At 37.7% G+C, this 25,592-nt stretch overlaps 3 protein-coding genes across 5 annotated transcripts; 1 reads left to right on the forward strand and 2 right to left on the reverse strand.

The window, feature by feature from the left end:
- Positions 1–87: 87 nt before the first annotated feature.
- On the reverse strand, positions 88–4,162 carry LOC147554914 (uncharacterized). Of its 2 annotated transcripts, none has more exons than XM_086659960.1 (7): positions 3,914–4,162; positions 3,593–3,674; positions 2,482–2,631; positions 2,122–2,403; positions 1,812–1,888; positions 570–1,724; positions 88–467 (listed from the first exon to the last, which is right to left on the reverse strand). In XM_086659960.1, exons 1-6 carry the CDS (start codon positions 3,935–3,937, stop codon positions 594–596), a joined length of 1,746 nt encoding a protein of 581 aa, XP_086516086.1. In that variant the 5' UTR covers positions 3,938–4,162; the 3' UTR covers positions 88–467; positions 570–593. The 2 variants fall into 2 exon arrangements, with proteins under 2 accessions (XP_086516086.1, XP_086516084.1); XM_086659958.1 differs by having other exon boundaries at positions 566–1,724.
- A 12,288-nt stretch (positions 4,163–16,450) lies between these two features.
- LOC147554915 (two-component response regulator ORR26-like) lies at positions 16,451–17,909 on the reverse strand. Of its 2 annotated transcripts, none has more exons than XM_086659999.1 (4): positions 17,599–17,909; positions 17,237–17,408; positions 16,960–17,112; positions 16,451–16,871 (listed from the first exon to the last, which is right to left on the reverse strand). In XM_086659999.1, the coding sequence occupies exons 1-4, from the start codon at positions 17,635–17,637 to the stop codon at positions 16,732–16,734; spliced, it is 504 nt and encodes a 167-aa protein (XP_086516125.1). In that variant the 5' UTR covers positions 17,638–17,909; the 3' UTR covers positions 16,451–16,731. The 2 variants fall into 2 exon arrangements, with proteins under 2 accessions (XP_086516125.1, XP_086516124.1); XM_086659998.1 differs by having other exon boundaries at positions 17,237–17,411; positions 17,599–17,756.
- An 856-nt stretch (positions 17,910–18,765) lies between these two features.
- LOC147554916 (nicotinamide adenine dinucleotide transporter 1, chloroplastic-like) lies at positions 18,766–24,636 on the forward strand. The gene is made up of 9 exons (XM_086659997.1): positions 18,766–21,031; positions 21,142–21,225; positions 21,645–21,751; positions 21,982–22,030; positions 22,201–22,310; positions 23,035–23,129; positions 23,218–23,306; positions 23,419–23,513; positions 23,934–24,636. The coding sequence occupies exons 1-9, from the start codon at positions 20,959–20,961 to the stop codon at positions 24,162–24,164; spliced, it is 933 nt and encodes a 310-aa protein (XP_086516123.1). The 5' UTR covers positions 18,766–20,958; the 3' UTR covers positions 24,165–24,636.
- The last annotated feature ends 956 nt before the right edge of the window (positions 24,637–25,592 follow it).

Here is a 25,592-nt window from a genome sequence, read left to right on the forward strand (position 1 = left end):
GAACCCTGTTTTTCTGATTTTGTTGATAGCCATCCACTTAAGAAAGTACTAAAAATAAAAGAAGATATCGATATCTACAAGAAATAGTGACAAATAATCCATTTTTACAGGTCATCCATGAAGCTCACATTGGTTAGTATTAATATGTACGTCTTTCTATTTGACAAGACAAAGATCGAATCTTAGTAATTCTTCGAAAAGGAAATAGGTTCACATGAAGTAAGTTCGTGTTTAAACAAACCTAAATCTGTACATGAAGTAAGCTCCTAACCTAATGAAACACAAAACCATGATGAGAGTACTACTTAGACCACCAGCAAGAGGAACTATCAAACACTAAAATGAACTAGTAAAATACCAAATGAGAACTTGAATCGACAACCAAAAAAAAACCCACGAGAAGCTGTACGTACAAAAATCTCCCACTATAGCTTCTTATGATTTTAGCCCGTTCGAACTTCAACTTCCTGTCACGAAGAAAAACGAAACAACATTTACGATATATTAATCCTTTTGTAAACATTATAAAAGAAAACAGAAAGAATGCACTAAACAAAAGTCTTACCTACACTTTTTTCGTGAATTCTATACGATTATTGATTCGAATGAGGCTCTTGGTGATTGGTACCTGTCGAATTTCCATCTGAGTTCATTTCTTCGTTCTCTGTCTCTACGTTTAGAATGCCAAACTCCGCTGTATCTGCAGTATTCTGAGGATAGATCAGCTCGCCTTGTGTAAAACCCTGATTCAATGTATGACCAGTTCCAGGTACTATCGGCTGTCCTATTTCAGTCCAGATAGGCCTCCTCAAATGCTCTGTATTTTGGGTTGGTGTTCGTAACGTTACTTCAGTACTCGGAGGAAATTCATTTCCATAACCCATGGGAAAATAAAGTTGAGCATAAGGTTGAGGATATGAATTGTATATATGACCAGTTCCAGGTACTATCGGCCATCTTACTTCAGTCTGGATAGGCCTCCTCAAATGCTCTGTATTCTGGGTTGGTGTTCGTAACGTTAGTTCAGTACTCGGAGGAAAGTCATTTCCATAACCCATGGGAAAATAAACTTGAGCATAAGGTTGAGGATATGAATCGTATATATGACCAGTTCCAAGTACTATCGGCCGTCTTACTCCAGTTTGGATAGGCCTCCTCAAATGCTCTGTATTCTGGGTTGGTGTTTGTAACGTTAGTGCAGTACTCTGGTTTCTTCGTAAAACACTGTCTCCATGGCTCATTGGGCTTGTTATTCTTCTACTAATCACTTGTTGTTGTTGTGGTAACGGTCGTGGCCAAGCTATGTACATTGGCGTTAACATCCCCGGGCTAAATTCGCTACTCTGATAAGTATATGGTGGGAGTCTCCCGACGAGTCCTTGATGTGAACTACGAATCTGTAGTCTATTATCTTGAATGAACTCATGAGGAGGAGGTTGGGGATGATCAACAAGTCTTTGAGTAACCATTTGTTGCTGTTGTTGTACTGGTCGTGGCCAAGCTATGGCCATTGGCCTCATCATCCCCGGGCTGAATTCACTACTCTGATAAGCATATGGGAGTGTCCTGACCAGTCCTTGAGGTAAATTACGACTTTGTAGTCTATCCTGAATGGGTTGGCGATGCTCAAGTCTTTCGCCAGAGACAAGACCCGTGTTTGCTTCTGCCTGACTAGTGGCTAGATTCCTTTCATCCTCCCTTTTCCTTTTATATCGTCGATATTGCTGTATCGAGTTATATTCAATATGTATAAGCACTTGAACAAGAAAAGAAACAAGTAACCGAAAAAAACACTTATCTTGACTTCATACCTGAAGGTGACTTGCAACACTTTCTCTTGTGATATTTGGATTGTTCATCAACTCTAAAATTTTCTTAGGAACAGCTTCTGCAATTTCGACCAAATGATAAACTGAGTCAGATTCGTCTCTGACTCGTTTGAATCTTAACTCTTCTAACACAAAAGTATCCAACATCGACCCAACTCAGAGAGATGAGTCTAGACATAGACAAACAAACTTTCTTAAATCTAACTCAAGTCAATTCAAACCTTGATTCCAATTTCAAATCCAACTAACAGAAAAAAAAATGAACTCTTATTTATATAGTTAGGGTTCTTACTTTCGTCTCCTAATATATCGCAAGCTTTAACAAATTGCTTATGGAGTTCGGGCGACCAGACAACCCTTTGCTTCTTTCGCGTTGAAGTATTATCCTTATTCTCTGTCTCGTCTTTCTCGCCAGGATATTTGTCTGCTTTCATCGAATTATTCTTCTTTTTAAGCTTTACGTGAAACCGAAGTTCTTGTATAGACTTGATATCGATCGGTTTTATGAGGTAAGCCGACGCTCCTAATTCAACACTCTTCGTGGCAGCATCCTCGTTAAATGCATTTGACAGCACTGAAACAATATACAAAAAGTTAAGGGTTATAGAAATGATTAGGCTTCTATAAATATGATTAGGTAAAAATTTAATACCGATAAGAACAATGTCCGTATGTTTCGCTATGTATTCGTGAAGTTCGATTCCATCCGAATCATCCATGTCAATACCACTTAGAACGATATCAAATGCGTTTTCGTTCCCTCTTAGGAAAGACAGTGCTTCTCTAGGAGAAGAGAATGTGGCTGAAATATGATAAAATAGAACATGTAAATATATTTGCTACTAAAATATAATATAATCCTTATCGAAACAACGAAATCAAACAAAAACACTAATAGGTTATAAGTTTTCGCTATGTATTCGTGAAGTTCGATTCCATCCGAATCATCCATGTCAATACCAGTTAGAACGATATCAAATGCGTTTTCGTTCCCTCTTAGGAAAGACAGTGCTTCTCTAGGAGAAGAGAATGTGTTCAACAAAAAAAAAAAAAGGAGAAGAGAATGTGGCTGAAATATGATAAAATAGAACATGTAAATATATTTGCTACTAAAATATAATATAATCCTTATCGAAACAACGAAATCAAACAAAAACACTAATAGGTTATAAGTTTTCAGATTAGAATTTCAAGAACTAGTCTAATAGGTTATAAGTTTTCGCTATGTATTCGTGAAGTTCGATTCCATCCGAATCATCCATGTCAATACCAGTTAGAACGATATCAAATGCGTTTTCGTTCCCTCTTAGGAAAGACAGTGCTTCTCTAGGAGAAGAGAATGTGGCTGAAATATGATAAAATAGAACATGTAAATATATTTGCTACTAAAATATAATATAATCCTTATCGAAACAACGAAATCAAACAAAAACACTAATAGGTTATAAGTTTTCAGATTAGAATTTCAAGAACTATTCTAATAGGTTATAAGTTTTCGCTATGTATTCGTGAAGTTCGATTCCATCCGAATCATCCATGTCAATACCAGTTAGAAAGATATCAAATGCGTTTTCGTTCCCTCTTAGGAAAGACAGTGCTTCTCTAGGAGAAGAGAATGTGGCTGAAATATGATAAAATAGAACATGTAAATATATTTGCTACTAAAATATAATATAATCCTTATCGAAACAACGAAATCAAACAAAAACACTAATAGGTTATAAGTTTTCAGATTAGAATTTCAAGAACTAGTCTAACAACACCTTTATGTCTGAAAGATTTAAGCATCCCCAAGATATCTTCCAAGAAGTTGTCATCACCATCCACAATCATGATTCTAAGTTCCTAAAACAAAAAAAGAAAAATTCTCAAGACAAGTAGAATTGAATAACATAAAGGCATGTACAAAAAAGAGACAGAAGAGAAGATGGGTTGTGCAAGATTAAGAGCTATTGCATTTCTCGTCATGTTCATAAACAGATTATGATCATGACCATCGAAAACCCTAATTCTAAGTGTCTAAAACAAAAAAAGAATCAAACAAACAGAATCCAAAAAAGTTTCAAACTAAGCAAATAACTTACTTCTCGAGTTTCAGAAGACTCCATTGATTTAGAGAGAGAGAGAGAGAGAGAAAGAATTAGGCGCCAAGAATTAGAAAGAGAGAATCGACTTCTGTAGCACCAAGAATTAGAGAGAGAGAGAGAGAATCGACTTCTGTAGCACCAAGAATTAGAGAGAGAGAGAATCGACTTCTGTAGCACCAAGAATTAGAGAGAGAGAGAAAACAGAGTATCAACTTGAGTTTAATAACCAACAAGTCTATTGGAGCCGAAATGGTATCCGACTTGGGTCCTATTTGATGACGTGTCAATTGTCATACCACGTCATCAAATCGGAACAGGATCGATTCAATTTGAAAATACTAACTTAGTTTTAGGTCCTTATAAAACTAGGCTTATTGGCTTGGCGTCCCTAAGTTATTTGTCAATTTTCACTAAGAGCATCTCCAATGCAACACTCAACAAAAACTCAATTAATCCAATGTGTCAAGTATGAGTTGAGTTTCTCTTTCCTATGTTGCTCTATTGAGATACTCAATTCAAAATTCATCTCCAATGCAACACTAAAAAAACTCAACTTTTACTTTAGATTTACTTTTGGTTCTTATTTTAATATATAAAATGTTGATGTGGACCAATTGAGATACAACACACACAACTCTATTCTTGCAATCAACTTTTCATTTCATACTTGTTTTTCACATTCTTCATTCTTTCTTCTCATGTCTTCATTATCGGGATATAAGATGATGGATGATGATGGAATATCCGCCTCCCTCTAGTTGACATTCTTATTGGGTTTCATGGAGTACAAGGGCAAGGTTAATTCGCTATCCTAATGTCACTCCTAGTGGCTAAGAAAATTGAGCACACGAGATCAAATTAGCTCTTTTAATAGTTTCGAGGTTAAGTAGCTCTTGATTCTACTCGGAGTTAGCGCGAAAGAGTACACTCGAAGGAAAATTTAGGTTTTGGGCTCTCACATAGGTTAAGTCTCCACTAATGACTACTTTGGGTCTCTTAGAGATGTTTCTTCTTCACTAAGATGTTATTCCCATGGTAAAACACATACACTAAAAGACTCGACTTTCATGCAAAGGCCACTAACAATCACAAAACTTATAAACTCGATACATATGCATCAACATTCTTAAAATTATCACTACAATCACATGCAAATCTACTCAAAATGTTCAAAAAATTTCAAATTTTGGATAATTTGAACCCTTTTACCTTTGAAACCCATGGTCATGCATTGGTTATGGTCAAATCCCGCATCCTCAAACTTAAAACTAACATTGTCCTCAATGTTCTAAGTATACACTCACAAAAAGATAAAGAGACACATCAATTTAAAGAGGAGAGTGGAGAGATATTACCATAACCGAAAGAGATAAAAGATGATACTACCAAGACTCATGTATAAAGAGGTTCCAAGTTTATATCAAGCTCGCGCCATTCCCAAACTTGGAACAAACCATGCCTTAGAAGTAAAACATATAAGAAATGCTCATAAAATATCCAAAAATATAGTGAGAATGAAGCACATAAAAGACATGACCATAAACAAGTCTACCACTAACGCGGGTATACACGATTGCATTGAGCTATGCAATTAGCCTTTGATTCTCTTGTTTTCACACAAGAGCACGAGTTATGTCTCGCAGAGGGTTTCCAGAGATGTTACCCACAAACATTAAGACCCATCTCAATAGACCTCACGATCATAAAGCAAAAGACAGAAGATTGGGGTCAACCCAAAGAAAGTTATATAAAAATGCTAAAAGTCTCACAAGAATATCAAAGTAAAGAAGTGCATGTGAGACAAAAACCGAAAATAAGTCATCGCAAACTTAGTGGATGCACGGTCCACTAAGTAAGCATGAATGCTAGGGGTGACGACTAAAAAGTCGTCAAAAAGATCGACATACAAGTGAAGGGCTAAGAGGTCAGTCCAAGGCAAAAAGTCATCTTCAAGCTTAGTGGATACCCTAGACATGCTAGGGAAGACGTCCGAAGTGTCCCAAAAGGGGTCAACAACTGAGTCTGACATCATGTGGAAGGTCGAACTAGACTCTAAAGGTAAGACAATAGGCTCGGGGACCAAGTCAAGGTCCCTAATTTCCTTAGGTAAATAATCCAACAAGTTATCCCCAATCTCTATAACTACTATGTCATCGACGTCCTTAAAGGCATCTGGAGCCTCAAAGTCAGTCATAACACCTTCCATTCCCCATCCAAATAATCACAAGTGCTAAAGATTGGAAAATTCAATATCATGTGAGTACCAAGTTTGCTCGTAGAGCTATCATCCTGAATATCAAAATCTACTATAGTCGATGCATGGTGAGATGACAATGGTCGAGGGAGTGAGCAACAAGGGTCATCGGTCTGTTCAATCTCAAAGGGTCTATCAGGAGGTTCTTCGACATTCAACTTAAGACTAGAGTTAGGTGTATTACCCTCATCATCATTCATAGTCTCCTCTTGAGTTTGGGATGGGAAAACCCCTTCCTCGTCGACGATAGGCTCCGACTCAATTCTATCAACAATATTGAGAATTCGTTCCGTGATTTCTGCTACATCTCGCATGAATCTAGTCTGTTACTCCAAAAATGCTTGGAGTCTATCTTCAGAAGTCTCCTCGTAATGGGACACATGAGTATAACTAGATGAAGACTCTCGCAGAATACGGATCATGAGACAATAGTCCGTCAAGTGGTCTTCATTGTCCTTTCTTCACTACCGTCATGTAGATACATAGACTCGACTCTTTGAATGGAGTCATTGAGTCGAGAATTGTCATCACTAAGTGAACCGTTCATATATGCTTGTCGATAGTCACGATGACTTCGACGTCGTCGATCAATACTAATGGAACTACGGTTATTATGAAATGACAAATCCATACATAAAGGTGTGGTCATCCCAAATTCTCGTCGATAGTCTCAAAGACTCTTAAGGGATTGATTACCCTCATGCTCATAATCCCTAAAACATACATCCGTTGATATTCACCCATGACCATCCTAGGTCGGTCAGGCTCAACTCGCCTATTCCCATCACTAGTCGGGCATACCTATAGAAGTTTGAGTAGTCCTGATTACTTGTAGATGGTCGACTAGTGTTGAAAAGGGTTAGCATAAGGTCATTCTCATCAAATGACCAACTTGCCATGATCTCACAATGTTCAAGGATACTAACACACAATCACAAAATGGGGACTAACACTTATATACTAAACAATCACACACAAGTAAAAAGGATGAGATAGAATGCGATACTATCGAGTGTTCCTCTCGTTTCGTTCGTCTTTCTTCTTAAGCTTCTCGATTCCTTCATTTCCCTTCGCCTTTATGTCACTTTTGACTCTTTTCTTGATACGATACCTAAAAAAAATGAAATTAAGAAACTACAAAAAAACAAATAAATAAAAACGCCTAAGAAGCAAATAACACAAGACTAATGAATAAAACAACAAACGGTGTCCAAACTACTAAACCTATCTCGGCAGCGGCGCAAAAAACTTGATGTACCCGAAAAGTTGCACACCCAAGCGGAGGTATCAAGTAGTACCCGGTAAAATCGGAGTCGATCCAAGGATAGGAAGGTAGTTTGGATATCGAAGGATTTTATCCGTCTATTTAGATATTAAAGGCTTACTTAGACAAAAATTAGAAAGCAACAAGATAAACGGGGGGGTTTGAATGAATAAGCAATAAGAGAAACAAATAAGTAAACTAAATTATAAAAGTAAACGGGCGAGAGAGATTCGAGAGAAGTGTAGGAGGTACAAGAGTCGGGAGACGGTAAGAATCGATTCGGGCAAACATAGATCGAGAGGGATACTTCGATCCACAAGATCGAGAGTGACAACTACTAATAATCTATTCGCATGGAAATGTAATTAACTTCACCCACATTGACAATCCTAAGCATCATGTGTCCAACTAAGCATAATCGAGCAAACGTCACTAAGCATCGACTATCAAACTTACACACACCATCTAATGAATTGAAATGAACAAGTATGATACTAATAAGTATAATGCGTCAAACTAAGTATAATCGATCAAAGGTTAGTAAGCATCGATTATCAAACTAAGTACACATTATCAAACTTTGTGTCAATAGACGATTAAGATCAAGACTTCTAATTTATGAAATTAGACGAAGTCAATTAAACTCACATGAAAACAAATCATGTTTCAAAAATATCCGAATACAAGAGTTAGCTAAAATGTTGAATGAACAATAAATGAAAAAAAAATGATAAGAGAATCCCCCTTTTTCGATGTGGTTCAAGGTTAAGATCGTCGAAAAATATAAGTCTTTAGTTGCAGCCGATCTCCCCTTAGCAAATTCTGGATTCCCTTTAAAGTTGCCAAAATAATGTCCCCGAGTAAAAAACAGAGTTCCCCTTAGCAGTCCCCATCATCTTCTCCATTTATCACAAACCTCCATTAAAGCTAACCTAGCTTTCTCTCTGTAGAAATTTCTTATCCAAAATCAAATCAAGCCACATGAGAAGCTAGCCAAGGATGAGGGGAGTAAAAGCCCTAAGTTTTCGGACCAAGAAGGTTGCCAGAAAAGCAAGAAAATCCGGCCAAGTCTCCGGCCAAAAAGCTTGAAAATCCGGCCAAATAGCTTGATCCGAGCCGGATGAATCCCGTGCGCGCGTCCCTGGTGCCGTCCCGACCTGCAGACGCGTCCCTAGTGCCGGATCTAGTGCCGTTCCGAGCTGCATCATAAGCTGTCCGAGCTGCTGTGAGGACAGCAGCTCTGTCCTGTGGCCAGCTGCTCCTTGCTGCGGGAGCAGCTGCTGGTCTCCCGTGAACGCGTCCCGTGCTCCGAACAGCTCCCGAGGACGCGTCCCGTGCTTCCTTGTTCCGGCCAAGACTTTGGCCGGCCTAGCTTGGCCGGCCAAGCTTTGGCCGGCTTCTCCTCCGTTCTTCTCTCTTTCTACCCTCTCTTTCAAGCCCCTCTCAAAGCTTGAACTTTAGTGATGAAGAAGCTTGAAAACCCTAGCCACCCTTTTCTCTCTCTTGTTCTCTTTCAAGCCTTTGAAACTCAAGAAACCCTCAAAGCTTTAGCCTCTTTTCTCTCTCTACTTTGTTGTTTGATTGTTGATGAAGAAGAAGATGAATAGTGCCCTCTTACTACTAAAACCCTATGTCAAGACTTAGTCAATTTCCTTAGACTTTGTTGACTTGGATCCATAAAGGGAGTGTGCTCATAAAATCTTCCTTGTCATTCTTCTTTGGACTTGTGTGGCTTTTGGACTTGATTTAGAAACCTAGATGTGCCTCCATCCTTGTCTCTACATCTTCAAATTGTCACAAAGGACTAAAACACCCTCGAACTTTTTTCTTTCATAACTTCCCCGTCCGAACTCGAAATTGACTTCCGTTTTCACCGTCGGACTCGTCATTGACTCAACTTGTCATTTGATTTGCTTGAAATCTTTTTCTCTCGTTTTGGGCACATAAAATGATGAGTTAATTCCTATTTGATGCCTACTTTGTGACAAGCTTTAAATTCAAATATGACCCCCTATTTTCAGACAAATGTCATAACTACCCCTCATATTAATGTATTTTCAAAATAAAATAAAATAAACCTAAATTCCACCTCAATTCCCTCTCCACCACTCATCTCTCTCCATGTCACCTCTCTCTCCAACTCACCTCCCTCTCTCTCTCCAAGTCACCACTCTCTTCTCCGATGAAGGTTGCCGGCCGGAAAATTTTCCGGCCGACGACCTTCAAACTTAAATTTTTTTTTTCACTCATCTCTCTCTCTCTAACTAGAAGGTCGGCCAAAATGAACCAACTCTGCACAAAACGCCATTGGCATGGACAGATCAGCCTTGGGATCTCTAAAGGAATAAGGGGGGTCTCCACAAGTTCGGGTTATATCTTATGCCCAGAACTGGGGAGATATCAGCGCTGCGCGACCTAATGACTTAATCCCAGACTTCCTAGAAAGATCTCAGTCGGTCACGCATCTTGAAGTTTTTAAGCCCGATTGGACTCCACGTATCTAAAGGGGGAAACTCCTCCTTTAGATTCTATCACTCCGACAAGATATATACAAAGTATCATTGAACTTAGGAACTTTCACTTATCAAAGATCTGGGATAGATCGAAGAGAAACCCTAGATAGCAAAAGAGGCAACTTCTATTACGGTTTGACGGCCACCGCCTCACAACCGCCACTAATCACAGTCGGCCTAACTTCACCTATAAAAGGCCCCCCACATCGTCCTTCACAGGACACGCTCTCTTCCCCAAAAAAATACGATCTCTTCGTACCGGAAGGATCACCCCCAAAAACAGAGAGCAAACTCCAAAATAGGTACCTAACATGGAAAACACATAAAATATTATTTATAATGCTCAAAACGAACTAATTAGTCTAAGTTAGGCTCTCCAAATGTGACATTTTCATGTCACATTAGGGAGCAAAAAGTGGGATAAGTTTATATTATATTTCATGAGAATTCTTCATTAGTTTTCGATGTGAGATCAAATTCCTAAAAAAAACAACTCAAATAAATTCTAGTTTTAATCCCACATTGTCTCTTTAGAATCAGGAAGATGTTTGGAGACTTTATAAAATGAGAGGAAAAAGTGAATTTTTTAAAGTCATGAGATTACCCTTTACCCTCCCGGCCCTACCCGAATTACCCGAGCTTCTTAATGGGTGTGGGCGGGTAATGGGCAAGGCGAATTTTAAAATTGCCCGCTCGATTAACCCGCTTACCCTAATAGACGTTGAAATTTGGTGCCCGACCCGATGCTTCAAGTGCCCATGGACATCCATACCCGCTCAATTTCCACCCCTAATCTTCACCATCTTGATGACTCAATGGCCAAGATCAAGCTTGTTTCTCTATCATCCCAAAATTAAAAAAGAGTGTGGGTTTTTGTGCCCCAATTTTGAGCACGCAAAAGTTTTCGTTGGGAGAATTTCTGAAATTCTCCACTTTTGATAATACATTTACTGTAACCCCCCACTTTTATTAGTAATTACTGAAACCCCTCACTTTCGTGAGATTTAACTTTGATATTTTCAATATTACTTTCTTTCCCTCTTACATTTTACCCCACCTTCTGGTAATGCGTTTACTGAAACCCCCATCTTTTATTAGTAATGACTGATACCCCCACCTTTTGTTTTACTGGAACAAATTAATGGTCAATTTCAGACAAAAATGGAAACCTAGTTGCATAAATCCCTAAGTCGAAGAATCCTAGCTCCAAATTGAAGTTCTAATGGAGTACACCACTAATTCGAAGATTCCTAACTCGAATAACTGCAGCTCCAATCGACAATCTTTAGAGAGAGAGAGACAACTCGAAATTGCAGAAATTGTGTATTGATTTCCCTAATTCGAAGAACCCTAATTCGATTAAAGGGTAGTTCGATCAGTACGAGAGAGAGAAAGATAGAGAGAGAGAGATGTATTACCTGGGTTCGACAATCTTTAGAGAGGGAGACAACTCGGAATTATCTCTCTCTAAAGAAGGCGGAAGGTTTCAGTAATTACTAATCAAAATAGGGGGTTTCAGTAATTACTAATAAAAGTGGAGGGTTTTCGTTAAGTAAATACACAAGCACTAAGGGCAATGAAGTAAATAGACAAGCACTAACCCAGATTTTCCGTTAAATCTAACGAAAGTGGGGGGTTTCATTAATTACTAATGAAAGTGGGTGGTTTCAGTAAACGCATTATCAAAAGTGTGGGTTTCAGTAATTCTCCCATTTTTGTTCTTCTTATTGCCTTCCTAACATCAGCTCATTCCTCCAAATCGAAGAAGACAGAGATCATAGGGGGGCGTGGGGAGGGGGGTTAAGAAATTTTGTGAATTTAGACTTTCAGTATTGCCCTACACGAAGTAGTCTCCTCCAATTTCATTATTAAGCCAACCCTTTTGATATTGATATCTGGTTGTTATTACTGTAATCTTGTAGAAATATCAATTTCAAATGTCAAAAGTATAATAATTGCTATAACTACAATAATATTTTTATACAATACCCATTTCTGTTTTGTTGTGTGAATCAATTTAGTTTATGAAATCAATGTTCCTCTAACGCCGAGGATGTTGATTTTAACTCAGGATAAAAGACATGATTTGGTTTACACCCTTTGGACATATGTATGAGGCATTGAGACAAACTACTCTCTGTCTTAATAGAATCATTTTATCAGTGTTCATTTTGTAATTACCACTTTATAAGTAACCTTAAATACTCATCTAGATGTCCCTTCTACTTAGATTACATTGAGAAGTGACAAGAGTGTTGTTGCTTTTGTTAGGTATTCCCACTGCTCATACGTTGTTGGAATTGTTCGATCTAACAATCAGAAAAATAAGTAATAACATGGCTGATCTCACCTTAATTAGAAGGGAGCCAACCAGTGGATCTTGCCAAGAATCCATTGGAACTGTTCCAACTCTCTCCTGTTGAGTAATTTTGCTAACTTACCTATCAAGATTTTTTAATGTAAATTTACGCTGTTGGAATTGTCGATCTAACAATCAGGAAAACAAGTAATAACATGGCTGATCTCACCTTAATTAGAAGGGAGCCAACCAGTGGAGCTTGCTAACTTACCTGTAGAGAGATGTGAGGTGGAAGTGGGGTGGAAATTTACATTTTCTATTTAATTCTATTTTGAAAAAAAAAAATTATAGGAAGGGTAGTTATGACATTTACATTAAAAAAGGGGGTAATATTTGAATTAACGAAAAACTGGGGGCCGTAAAAGAAACTAGTCACAAAGTAGGGGGCCAAATAGAAAATAACTCTTTTTAGTATTATACTTATGTTGCCATTTTTAAATCTGTTACCATTTTTACTGAAACTTTTCATATTTCCAGGAATATTGTATCTACTGTGAATTTAGAATACAAGTTGGATCTCAAAGCCATTGCTCTATAGGCTGGCTGGTAATGCAGAATATAATCTTAACGTTTGATAAGAGTTCGTAAAAATTGTTAAATCTTAGTTTAAAAATCGTAAAATATCTTATTTTTACCCTTACCTTGATAGTACTCAAGACAGACAGATAACGCATCGATAATTCGGAGGTGAACTTATTTGATTGACATTGTGTTTTGTCGTACTAGATATGGCATATCTTGATGACTAAGTCTAGTTTATGAGAATATTGTGCCGACATTCACCTGTGGTATTATGTAGAAACGAAGTAGAAGTTATTCCCGATAAATACATTCTAAGGAGATGAAGAAAGGATGTGACAATGTGTTTTTTTTTTAACTTTTGAATTAATATAAAGGAAAAGAAAGAATAAGACTGTACAATGGTGGAGGGGCGTGCACGATAACAAGATTACATGCTCATTATACCCCCCAATTCGACACGAAGTCTAAGTATGAATACGCCCTAGCCCAGCCCAGGGACCTACTCCAATGGAAAAGAACCCCCAATACATCCTCCTCCCCCACCTTGAAGGCACGAGTAGAGTCCTTAAAGATGCCCTCATTCCTAGCCTTCTAGATACACCAACAGACTGCTAATGGGACCAGAGCCCATAGATTACGCTTTGATTTCTTCATAGGAATCTTCCTCCACTGAGCTAAGAGCTGAATGAGAGATCTGGGAAGATACCAACTGACCCCTAGCGACCCAATGAAGAGTTGCCATAGATTGTCAGCCTCCGGGCAATGAATGAACAAGTGGGACACTGATTCTTCCTCCTGATTACACCTTCCACATCTATTAGGCATAGTCCAACCTCTCCTTTTTAGATTATCCACCGTAGGCAACTTACCTAGAGCTGCTGCCCAGACCATAAAACTTACCTAGGAGAGATACTGCTGGACCAAAGGGATCTGAAATCAAACGTATCCACCGACTGGGTTGAGATGAGGTTGAGCCTAGCATAACAGTTCCTGACCGAGAGCTTATCCTCTTCATCCTTAGCCCAGACCCTCACATCCTCCATATCCTCTATTGGCACATGATGGTCCAGCGATCTCAATAGGTCTGCATAGATTGAGATCTCCCAATCATTCAAACTTCTTCTTGTACGAATATCCCATGAGCCTAAGGATCGGTTGTAATGATTTTTAATCAAGTCCTGCTGTGAGGTTGAGATAAAGTAGATAGCTGGGTATATCTCCTTGAGGGGAATATGTGAGCACGAAACATCCTCCCAGAAGCTAATGCACTCCCCATCGCCCAGAACCCACTTAGTTATACTAAGGAAGTGTTTCTCTATAGCCGATATCCCCTTCCAAAGCCCACATCCAAACAGAGATTTTATGCTGCCCTACCTCCAGCCCCCTTTAGAGCTCCCAAACTTTTCATCTGTAATATTCCTCCATAAAGCTTCCTTTTCTTTTGCAAATCTCCATAGCCATTTAGTGAGTAGGACATCATTCATCCTCTTTAAGTCCTTGATTCCCAAACCCCCTGCCTCCAAGTCCTTGCACACGGACTCCCAAGCTACCCAATGGATTCTTTTAGAGTTCTCCTTATCGTCCCATAAGAACTTACACATCTTTCTATCTATCACCTTGAGAACTGAGGAGGGCATACTAAAGAGAGACAGGTAGTAGATAGGAAGGGCCGAGAGAACCGACTTAATAAGAGTAAGCTTCCCACCTCTCGAGAGAGTTTTTGCTTTCCATGAGGATAGTCTCTTATTCACCCTCTCAATTACCGGGTCCCATATAGCCTTGCATTTGTACGACTGACCTAATGGGAGTCTAAGGTAGTTAGAAGGTAAAGACCCCACCACACAGCCTAAAGCATTGACCTGAGCCTTCATGAGAGCATTTTGGATGACCGGCATTATGACTGATTTTGAGTAATTCACTTTCAATCCAGAGGTTATCTCAAACCAAATCAAGATGTCCTTAAGCTTGGCTACCCGTGTCATCGAATCTTCTAGGAAGAAAAGAGTATCGTCCGCAAATTGAAGATGATTAACTGCTGTCCCATGATCATGCACCTTGAAGCCCTGCACCCACTGTTTTCGCTCTGCCTCTCGGAGGCAATGACTCAAGGCCTCGGCCACCAACAAAAACAACAGAGGGGATAAAGGATCCCCCTGCCTCAAACCCCTAGAACTTTGGAAAGGCCTGGAAGGGGTACCATTTAGAAGGATCGAGAAAGAAGCCGAGCTAACACACCCGAACACCCAAGATCGCCACTTATACCCGAACCCCATTTTTTCCATCACTTGGTACAGAAAATCCCAAGCCACTCTGTCGTATGCTCTCTCTAAGTCTATTTTGATAACCAACCCCTGATCCCCGTTGTTTCCTTCTCGAATCTATGAGTTCATTGGCGATCAAAATACCATCTAAAATCTGACGACCTGCCACGAAGGCTCCTTGTAATGGAGAAATTAATACATCCATAACCACTTTCAACCTAGTAGCCAGCACCTTCGACACAATCTTGTAAATTCCACTTACTAGACTAATAGGTCTAAAGTCCGAGAATGACTTAACCTCCTCCTTTTTAGGAATCAAGACAATAAAAGTATGGTTTAGTCTCCAATCAACTCTGGCCGACTCTGAGAACTCTATCACCATTGCCATGACTTCCTGATTAATGATATCCCAGAATCTGATATAGAAGCTAAGAGGGAACCCATCGGGGCCTGAAGCCTTATCCCTAGTTAGCTCCTTCATAGTTGTTTTAACCTCATCTTCCTTGAAATCAGCTTCTAGGAATGAGCCATACTCTGGATTAATCTTAGGCAGCTCCATATGCTCAATAGAAGGTCTCCAGAATCTATTCTCAGTATATAAAGAGCTAAAATGATTATTAGCTGCCAATTCAAGCTCCTTATCTTCAGAAATCACCGACCCGTTGCTCTCCAAGTTGCTGATTCTATTTCTTCTTGCACGACAGTTGATGATTTTATGGAAATAAGCCGAATTTCTGTCTCCTCCTTTAAGCCATTGAACTCTAGACTTCTGTCTAAGACTAATCTCCTCCAGATTCAACAACTTGTCTAACTCCACCCTAGCTAACTTCCTTTCCTCGAAGACTTGCTAGGATAAAGTACACCTTTCTTCTTCTGCGTCCCACTCTCCTATCTTATCCTTTAGGCTCTTAAGCCTAGCTTGCAAGCTTTTATATTTTACCTTCGACCAGGCTTTGAGTTTCTCTTTAACGAACTGAAGCTTCCTCCACAGGATCTCACTATGCGTGCCATTGGGGGTGCACTCACTCCACCACTGCTTAACATTATCTCGAAAGTCCTCCTCTAACATCCACATTTCTTCCAGCCTAAATGGAGCATGCTGCGCCTTAGGAATCTCAGTCCTCAAGTGAACTGGAGAATGATCCGAGACCATTCTAGGCAAAATAGTTTGAACCACAAGGGGAAATTTATCTTCCCAATCTGGACTAATAAGGAATCGGTCCAACAACTTCTTGGTTGCTGGACCAAGAGAACTCCGCACCAATGTGTCATACCAAAATGTGCCATACCAAAATTAGTGTGAACTATAGAAAAAAGCCTTTGATCTTCGTCTAAAGACTATAGAATCAAAACTAAGAAGATTTAAACTAAAATACTTGAACTTTATTGATTAAAGTTAATTAAGCTAAACAACCATTGAAACCCCTTTATATAGCATTAGGGTTTCCTTAACCTAGTCAAACTCTAATAAACAACTTCTAAATAAATAAAATACTAGTTTCCTAAAAAAATAAAACGGTTAAAAATATTAATTATCTACTAATAAAAATACGAAACTACTAAAATAACTAGATTATTAGATATCTAAAAATTCTCGAGTTATTTTATGAAAATCTCTCTACATCATATTGCTATGCTTTCTTCAAATGTTTCTTCTTTTCCGCTCCGCGTGCAGCCAAAGAGTTTGTACACGATTGAAATCAATTGGTTTTATCATGTAATCACATGCTCCTAGTTCAACACTCTTCGTGAGAATATCGTTGTTATATTCATTTGACATTACTGCAACAATATACATATAATAAAGTTTAGGATGTATAAATCATTAGGGTTTTATAGATATGACAACGTGACTGATTTAATACTTAACTGATAAGAATAATGTCCGTGTCTTTTGATATGTAATCGAGAAGCTCGATTCCATCCGAATCATCCATGTCAATACCACTTAGAACGATATCAATTTCGTTTTCCTTCTCTATAATGAAAGACAATGCTTCCATAGCAGAAGAGAATGTGGTAGCTGAAAAATATCAAATAGAACATGTAAATTTATAGATAAGTATAAGATAATCCCTATTGAAATCAAACAAAAATTCTAGGGTTTTCGGATTCAGATTTCAAGAACTAGTCCAAAATAACAATACCTTCGTATCCACAATATTTAAGCATTCTTATAAACTCCTCATCCTCATCGTCATCAACAACCATAACTCTAAGTCCAGATGGAAATTTAGAAGGAGGTAAACCAATATTACTCTGTTCCTCAATACTAATACTATTCGACATTGCATTTGATATCTCTTGTTCTTTCATCATCTCCTCAACAACAAAAAGAAAAACAAACCCATGAATTCAATTCCATTAATCTTTAATGGGTTTCTTTTAAAATCTATTTTCTTGCAGAATCTAAAACAGAACATGGATCATAAACAACAGAGTTTTTCATCTCCTTGAGTTTGAGAAGAGAGAAGAAAGTGAGAATGGGTAAAAAGATAAAATAACTTACTTGTTGTTGATCTTCTTCCTGAGTTTGAGAAGTATCCATTGATTAAGAGATAGAAAGAGAAAACAACAGAGTGTGTTGACTAGAATTGTTCCAAAAGATCGACTCTTCTTTTCCTCTAATTTGAAGTTTTATACTTCTCCAAGACTTTCTCTTCCCAATTCTGTTAGGAGGAGTATTTATCTCTTGATGGACTCATCAACTTTTCATATTGTTTATATTTCAGTACACGCCGACACTAGTTTCTTCTTTTTTTTTTTTTTAATGAAATAGCCGACACTAGTTTTAGTGTTTTATTTTTGGTTGGCTTCCTTACTTTTTTTTTTTTTTTCTCTAGTTTTACCCCTCAATTTATTTAATTTTAATTTGATGTTTTCAAGGGTATTGAGAATTGATGTGGTCAGCTACCAATATTCAAGGGTATTGAGATCCCGTTAATATGGGTTTTCAAGAAAAGTTCAATTTACTATATTCTCTGCTGAGAAGTGTTTGTTTTCATGGTGAAATTTATTTATTTAATGTTAGTAGACAAACTATTTGAGAAAATGCCCACGAGAGATTTGAATGACATTACCCAATTGAAATACCAATATCAGTATATGGTGTCATCTTTTTTACAGATTTATTGATTTTCTTCCCATCAATTACCTACCCAATTCAAATACTAATAATATCAAGAACACTTTCTGATGTTTACTAACAACCAAAGGCAGCAAGAAAGAACTGGTCGAAATGACACGAGATTCTTGGCCATCTCGGCCAAGACAGACTACATAGGTGCTAATAAACTAGAGCTTTCTATGTGTTCTAATTCACCCAAACTAAGGTGTTTGAAGTGATTCAAAACTAAGAATTTATTTGGTTTTGATTATGCAGTGAAGTAGTAATGTTTACTAACCTATGTTCATCTCTATATGTAGGAGTTGTGTTAGGATATATGGACCAAGATCAACCGTCCAAGATATATGAAGATGAGGAGGATCGACATCAAGAGATCCGACGACCAAGATGAGCCCAAGATATTGAAGATATGAAAGATATCGAAGATATATTTAGGATATCTCTTGTATAGTAATATTGAGTAGAGATTATATAGTTTCCTAGTTTAGTTAGGAGAAACTAGGAAACCCTAAACCCTATAAATAAGAGATGGGTTCTAAGAGTTTAAGCATTCGAATATAATCATTGTAACGAATCACCACAATTGTGGATAATAAAGTATGTAGCCGTTCCGGCTTTCTCCGAGGATGTAGGTCGTGAATATCCGACCGAACCTCGTTAACTATTGTGTCGTTACATTCTCTTTACTTTATGTTCACCTCTATCAATCCATCTCTCTGTCTCACCATCTCTTCTATTATCAAGAGGTTCATCCCTTTTCACATGGTATCTGAGTAGGTTTCGATTTCAGTCTTGCTTCATATTTCGCTTCCACAATCTACGATTTTTTTGTCGTTGTAATTAATAACGGTTCAATCTCTTAGCTGATTATTTTCAAATATCCAAGTTTTTTTTTTTGTCATCTTCTTTTGGATTTTCAAGAAGAAATTCTATTCAAGACAGTAGCATTGATTGTGGTAGATTGGGTCGTTTAGACCTAATAATCCTTTTTCCTTCTCATGCTTCCATCAATCTAGTCAAGGGTTGCACTATACTCAAATCAAAGAGAAGCATGATTTTCATAAAATCTTTTCCCTCCCTCACTCGTCTCTCTCTCGGCTTCCATCAATCCGAATCACAATCCAAGTTTCTGGATTGTTCATTCCGCACTCTTCCGCCGTATTTTTTCTAATCGTTGTGATTCCCTCTCGTATTTTTCTAATAGCTGTGATTCCAAGTTTCTGAAATCATCTTCTTAACACCATAGCGTTATCTTGTTCACTCAAGTAATCAAGTAAGCTCTATCTCTTACTTCAATAATCTTTTTCCTTCAATCGACATCCTATTCCAATTCAAAGATTTAGGGTTTCTGCTTCATCAACATCATCTCCTACGGTCCCGTCAACCGATTCATCAAAGAACTTTGATACTTTTCCGAGCAGGTTAATCATTCATCATACAAGTTTCTGCCAATTCCAACGTTTTTCCATTCTTTCGTATCAAGAAACCGAAATTACATATTTCATTCAAACGTTTTATGTCCAATATGGAGTGACAGAGAACATTATAACAACATCAAGATTGGTTCCTGACCCTTTTGCATGCGTCTTTGTATCATCAGTTCCTTGTTAATTGTCTGCGTGATTCAATCATCATTCCCCGTCCATTGAATTTCTTTCAAAACTCATAACAACTATCACTTCCTCTTCACATGGTTACAGGAAATTGTACCATTTTCGGCCACTGTTAACTTCATTAATATCCCATCAGTTTTTTCCACTTTTTAGTACCTATCACAATATACTAGTCAGTCAAGAATATTGAAAAATGGGAAAGTTCTAGTTAATAAATTGAATCGATATCCCATCAAAATCTCTGCTTTCTCTCTCTCTCTCTCGTCAATACAAACATGAAGATTAATTCTATCATAACGGCAGCAATTTCAATTGGATATATGTTCATCATAAAACCTAGTTCCTCTTCACATGGTTTTGGGAGGCACTTCCATCTCACGCATGGTTCATGTCCACGTGATTTTGGGAGGCACCAATAACTTCTCCCATTCAGGGGGAGCCTACTTCTAAAGCACGTGGGCATGTTTTGTTAATTTTCGTCTCCGAAACAATTTGACCACTTTTTCTGCCAATCGATCTTTCCGGTCTTCACTTTCTCCAATCGACCGTTCCCATCGTTTTGGACAATACCTACTAAACCATCACTGACTTTCTTTCAGTTGGGTGATGAATCAACAATCTTCGTTTTTTTTTCTCACTCTCAATATCGGTTGAGTTTTCTATTTGGTTGGATTTTTATCTCCATTCAAACTTCACAATTTTTTTTTGACCCAACTCTAATTATTTTTATGATAATGACCAAGAGAGTTTAGTACGGTCTATATACGTATTTCTATTTCGGAGGAATCAGGTGAAAACCCGCGGGTTGTTAGTATTCTCCCTTTTTTCCCTCTCTAAAGTTCATCCCTAAAATCCGATTTCAGATAAACTTCTTAATTTTAGGGGGATTTACTTTTGCTGTTATAGATCTCATCGAAACCCTAATCCCCGTTCCCACCCCACCATAGTAAACTTCTCAATTCAGTTTTTTTTCAATTTAAATTTCTTTCATTTGGTTATCAACAAATCACACAGGTGGACCTCTTGGCAATGCAATTCTGGTTTTCTCAGATCTTTCCCTCGTCAGAGGAAACCCTAGATTTCAATAAAACCCTTTCAAGTTTTGAACTTTCTTCTTCAAATTTCAGCAATGTCTTGTCAATCTCCCCATACTCCTACTACCAGAGGACTTCTTTGTAATGCTGGTGCTGGTGCCGCTGCTGGTAAAGTGAATTGAATTCTTTTACTATTCGATTTCAAACTCAATTTTACAATTAGGGTATTTTGTGTTTATTAATTTATTGAATTGGGGATTTTTTTTTTTATGTTTTAGGGGTTATTGCTGCTACTTTTGTTTGTCCATTGGATGTCATTAAAACAAGATTTCAGGTTCATGGGTTGCCTAATCTTCCTAAAGGTATGTTCTTTTGACTTTTTAATACACAATTGTTTGTTTGAGGTCTAAGGATCTAAATCTGTTTCAAATAGTTTCCTCTTTTAGGTTTTAGTATTCACTTGATATTAGTTTGTTACCAATCTGAACTTTCTGAATCATGATTCCCAATACCCATAATTCATTTCAAAAAGGGGTTCAATTCCCTGTAAAAATGACACTCTTCTATTAGGAAGTAGAAACGTTATGGAAGTTGGAAGTTTATGGAGTGATCTAAGCTCTTGAAGAATCCGTATTTAAGTGATAATGTACATTTTTAAGAAAATTGTACCTGAGTTGCTCGATTGGGAGGCTTTGCTCGTCTGGAAGTCTTTGCTTGCTTCCTTTATGGTTCCTTTAAGTAAATCTAAGGAGTTGCATTATTCTCGTATACTTGTATACAGGAAGACTCATTATTGGGAGTTTGGAACAAATTTTTCGAAGAGAGGGAGTTCGTGGCATGTATCGTGGCCTTTCTCCTACTGTATTGGCATTACTTCCAAACTGGGCAGTGAGTAATACTTCATTGTTGTATGTGAATTTAGTAGCTTACCTAGTTTTATATGGAAATTGACACATGAGCCTTATCTATGAAGTGTTTAAATTTTAAATATCTATGAAGTTGAATTCTGAGTTTAACCAATCTATTGTTCAAGGACTTGATTTTCTAGTGCTGTTAGCTTGGCCTCTTAAGATTTCAGAAGTTTCATATTATTGAACTGCACTGTCGTATATTTGCAGGTCTATTTCACAATGTATGAGCAGCTAAAAAGCTTTCTCTACTCTGACGGTTAGTTCGTACCATGTTTCCCTTATTTCCATACATTAAACAAGACAAACTAGTTTATCTTGACTGAGAAAACTGTGGTTCTAAAAAAATCTTTCGAGAAAATTACGTCAAGTTGTTTGGGGATGCTTATAGGTTCGCAGTTGTGTCTAAGTTAAGATACTTGTTTGTAGATGGGAGTCATCAATTGTCAATAGGTGCAAATATGGTAGCTGCTGCTGGTGCCGGAGCTGCAACTACTATTGTCACCAATCCTCTTTGGGTTGTCAAGACAAGATTACAGGTGTACTTGATATGATAATTTTTTTATCTTATCAAAAAGTTCAATAACTTGAGATAATTATGTTTTGCCTGTATTTACTTTCATTATATATTGCAGATGGTTCTCTTCAACTTTTCTTGTTGAGAGTAATATTTTGTGTTCAATTATGAAACAGAAAGCTAGTTGTTTATAATATCTGATATAACTTGCTTCAGGGTTCTTATTCTAGTACTTGTACTTAGTGGTGAAAAGATCCTATAAGAAGTATATATTACCTAATCTAGATCATAAAGTTAAACCATGAACGGCAGTTTGCAGTTCCTATATGGATTCCAATATTCGTATTCTGAAGGCTATCTTATTGTAGCCTAAAGGAGTCTAAGTCAGTAAACCGTCGATAATCTGGTATAGATTTTTTGTGCTGGAAATAAGATTGTGATTATGTCATTTTTGTTGGCTTGGTATAAGCAAATAAAGTTAAACATAACCTTTGCCCACTTGTAAAGCACACTCCCATGCCATTCATCCTTCAGGACAAAGAAAATGGTTTTTAGCCTCAGACGAATAAATATCTCTTTGAAATGGTGGTTTTTTTAGCATTCTCAGTACTTTGGAGATGATTAAAATCTTCCTAATACATTGGTTCCTCGAAATGTTGTTTCTAGCATAACATCATTGATCTATGAAATCTTATATAAATTTTAGGCGCTGAAAATTTACTTTTTGTTTTGTATTCTTTCTGTAGACCCAAGGAATGAGAAGTGGAATAGTGCCATATAGGAACACACTGTCTGCTTTGAGGAGAATAGCTTACGAGGAGGGTATTCGTGGATTATATAGGTTCGGTACCTTCATTGCTTTGTACTTCAGAATGAGCTGTTTCTAGCTCATGAGGTTTATCTTACCATTACCTTTTGTGTTAAAGCAGTGGTCTGGTCCCTGCATTAGTTGGTGTAACTCACGTTGCTATTCAGTTCCCAATGTATGAGAAGATCAAATTCTACCTTGCTGTTCGAGGTATCACTTTTATTTTGACTTTTCCATTTGATTTCTGATTTGCTTATTGTATTGTACTTCGCTTATCTCGAAAGGATTCTGACTCCTTAGTAACTCCACTTGATGATATCAGATAACACTACTCCTGATTCATTATGTGCACAAGATGTTGCTCTTGCCTCATCAATTGCCAAAATATCAGCATCAACTTTGACGTATCCACATGAGGTACTATTACTGAAATGTACTTACATTAGTGATACCGATGTTTTTTTTTGCAAATTTGCGAGTCTATATCACCAATACACGAGTCAATATTAAACTGATGTCTAGTCCGGACCTCGTTACAGGGCCTCAAAGGGCTCTGGATGACCCTCAAATAATACCAAGCAAAACTCCTTTGCCATGCAAACATTAAATCAAGTACATCACCTTGCTTGCAACTTCCACTTTTTTCTCTGGAGTGTGAAAATATTTCGTAGTAAAAAAGAAGACATGGACTCGTAATATGCCCTGAAGTTCTAACTCGCAGTACTTTACTGCACTCTGACGTATATTTCTCATTTTCATCCCCAAGTCTAAGATGATTAGGTATTGTTTTTGTTTGATTGTTAGGGTTAATTTTGCTGTATTCCATCTTACTTACAGGTCGTGCGTTCGAGGTTACAAGAACAAGGACATCACTCAGAAAAGCGCTATTCTGGCATGATTGATTGTATCAAACAAGTATATCAGAAAGAGGGGTTTGCTGGGTTTTACCGTGGGTGTGGCACCAATCTCCTCAGGACCACCCCGGCAGCTATAATAACGTTCACCAGCTTTGAAATGATCCACCGGTTTCTGATCACTCTCTCATCTCCACAGGCTCACGCATCGTGATGACAGTTGATTGGTGTAGCTACTTGTAGTATTATACATTCATTTGAAGGCAAGGTATTCGAGCCAGCCTTCTCAATTCCGTTGATGATTAAAATCCAAGATTTGGATTTGTATATCTCAACTTTATATGGTATGGTAGCAGATAATACGATCGATGATGAACTTTTGCTACTCACATTCGGGAAGATATAATCATTCCCCTCAAAATATGTAACATCGAGGATACTATAGATCGAATTGCTTCTATTTTTTAGGATGAATTTGTAGGTTTGGGTGCAAATTCCATCCAAGTTCCTATTGTTGAAGTTGCAAACTCTTGTACTTCCGGTTTCCCTTCATTATTTTATACTTTCCTGTTTTTAGGTTTTCTGCAGTACTTCACATGACATTTGTAATAGTTAGCCCAATATTCTGTGGGTTATTGTTCCAATTAGTTAAACATTTGAGGTGGAATTAATAGATATTTGCCCTATTGACTGTTTTAATGTTTAGTCTTGCCCCCCAAGAGTGTTTGACCGTAGTCAATTGCTGACACCTATAGGTGCTCCGTCTCGGACTGACCAGTCCGATGCTCAAAACATTGCCTTGGACAGGGCCAGTCCGAGAGGGGTCGGACTGTCCAGTCCAAGGGTTTCCGACCTTCAAGCTCAAAATCTAGGTAGCAAACTGGATTATGGATCTTCAAGCTCGGATTATGGATCTTCAAGCTCTCTCTTCTTTGTTTGATGTCCTAGAATCTAGATGATGGATCTTTAAGCTCCCTCTTCTTCATTTGATGCCCTAGATTGTGGATCTTCAAGTTCGGATCTTTAAAGTCTTTGACTCTTTTGCTGTAGAAAAGAAAAAGAAACGAAGAAAAAGAAGAAAGAAAAAAATGGTAGCAAGCTAGAATCCACAAGCAACGAAGAAAAGATGATTCACAGGGTGCGCTCAAGAGCATTTTTGGGTCCGTACGGGACGAATGGAGACCCCAGGAGCAATTTCGGGGTGCACCTATTGACGAACCCATGTTTTCATTTGGGAGAGAGAGATTCCATTTTAGAGGACAATTAGGATTAATTAGCCCATAATTAACTAGTTTGGGATTAGATTATATGTTTCCTTTTCTTCTTGATCTTTTCTTCCCTCCTCTATTTTTTGAATTGGGTCTATTACTTTTCCTTCACTAATATTCAAACAACTCATTATGAAGAAAAATGTGTTCTTAGAGAAAGTAGCTTTAGTTTTTTAAATTGAAAGTTTAAGATAAAGTGAATAATCTATATAATATTAACTAAAGTACTATTGAGTGAATAACAAATAAAAGCTTACCCGACGCCGAAAGGAAGGAAAAGAAAAATCTAACGATGATTTAGATTCATAGAATGTTATAACGTTATCATACGTTCACTAATTATATAACTAAACGCAGTCATAGGTCCTTATGAT

The sequence above is a fragment of the Eschscholzia californica genome, unplaced genomic scaffold (assembly GCF_041429995.1).
Source record: "Eschscholzia californica isolate CP2 unplaced genomic scaffold, dmEscCali1.0.p SCAF_2, whole genome shotgun sequence".
Taxonomy (NCBI): Eukaryota; Viridiplantae; Streptophyta; class Magnoliopsida; order Ranunculales; family Papaveraceae; genus Eschscholzia; species Eschscholzia californica.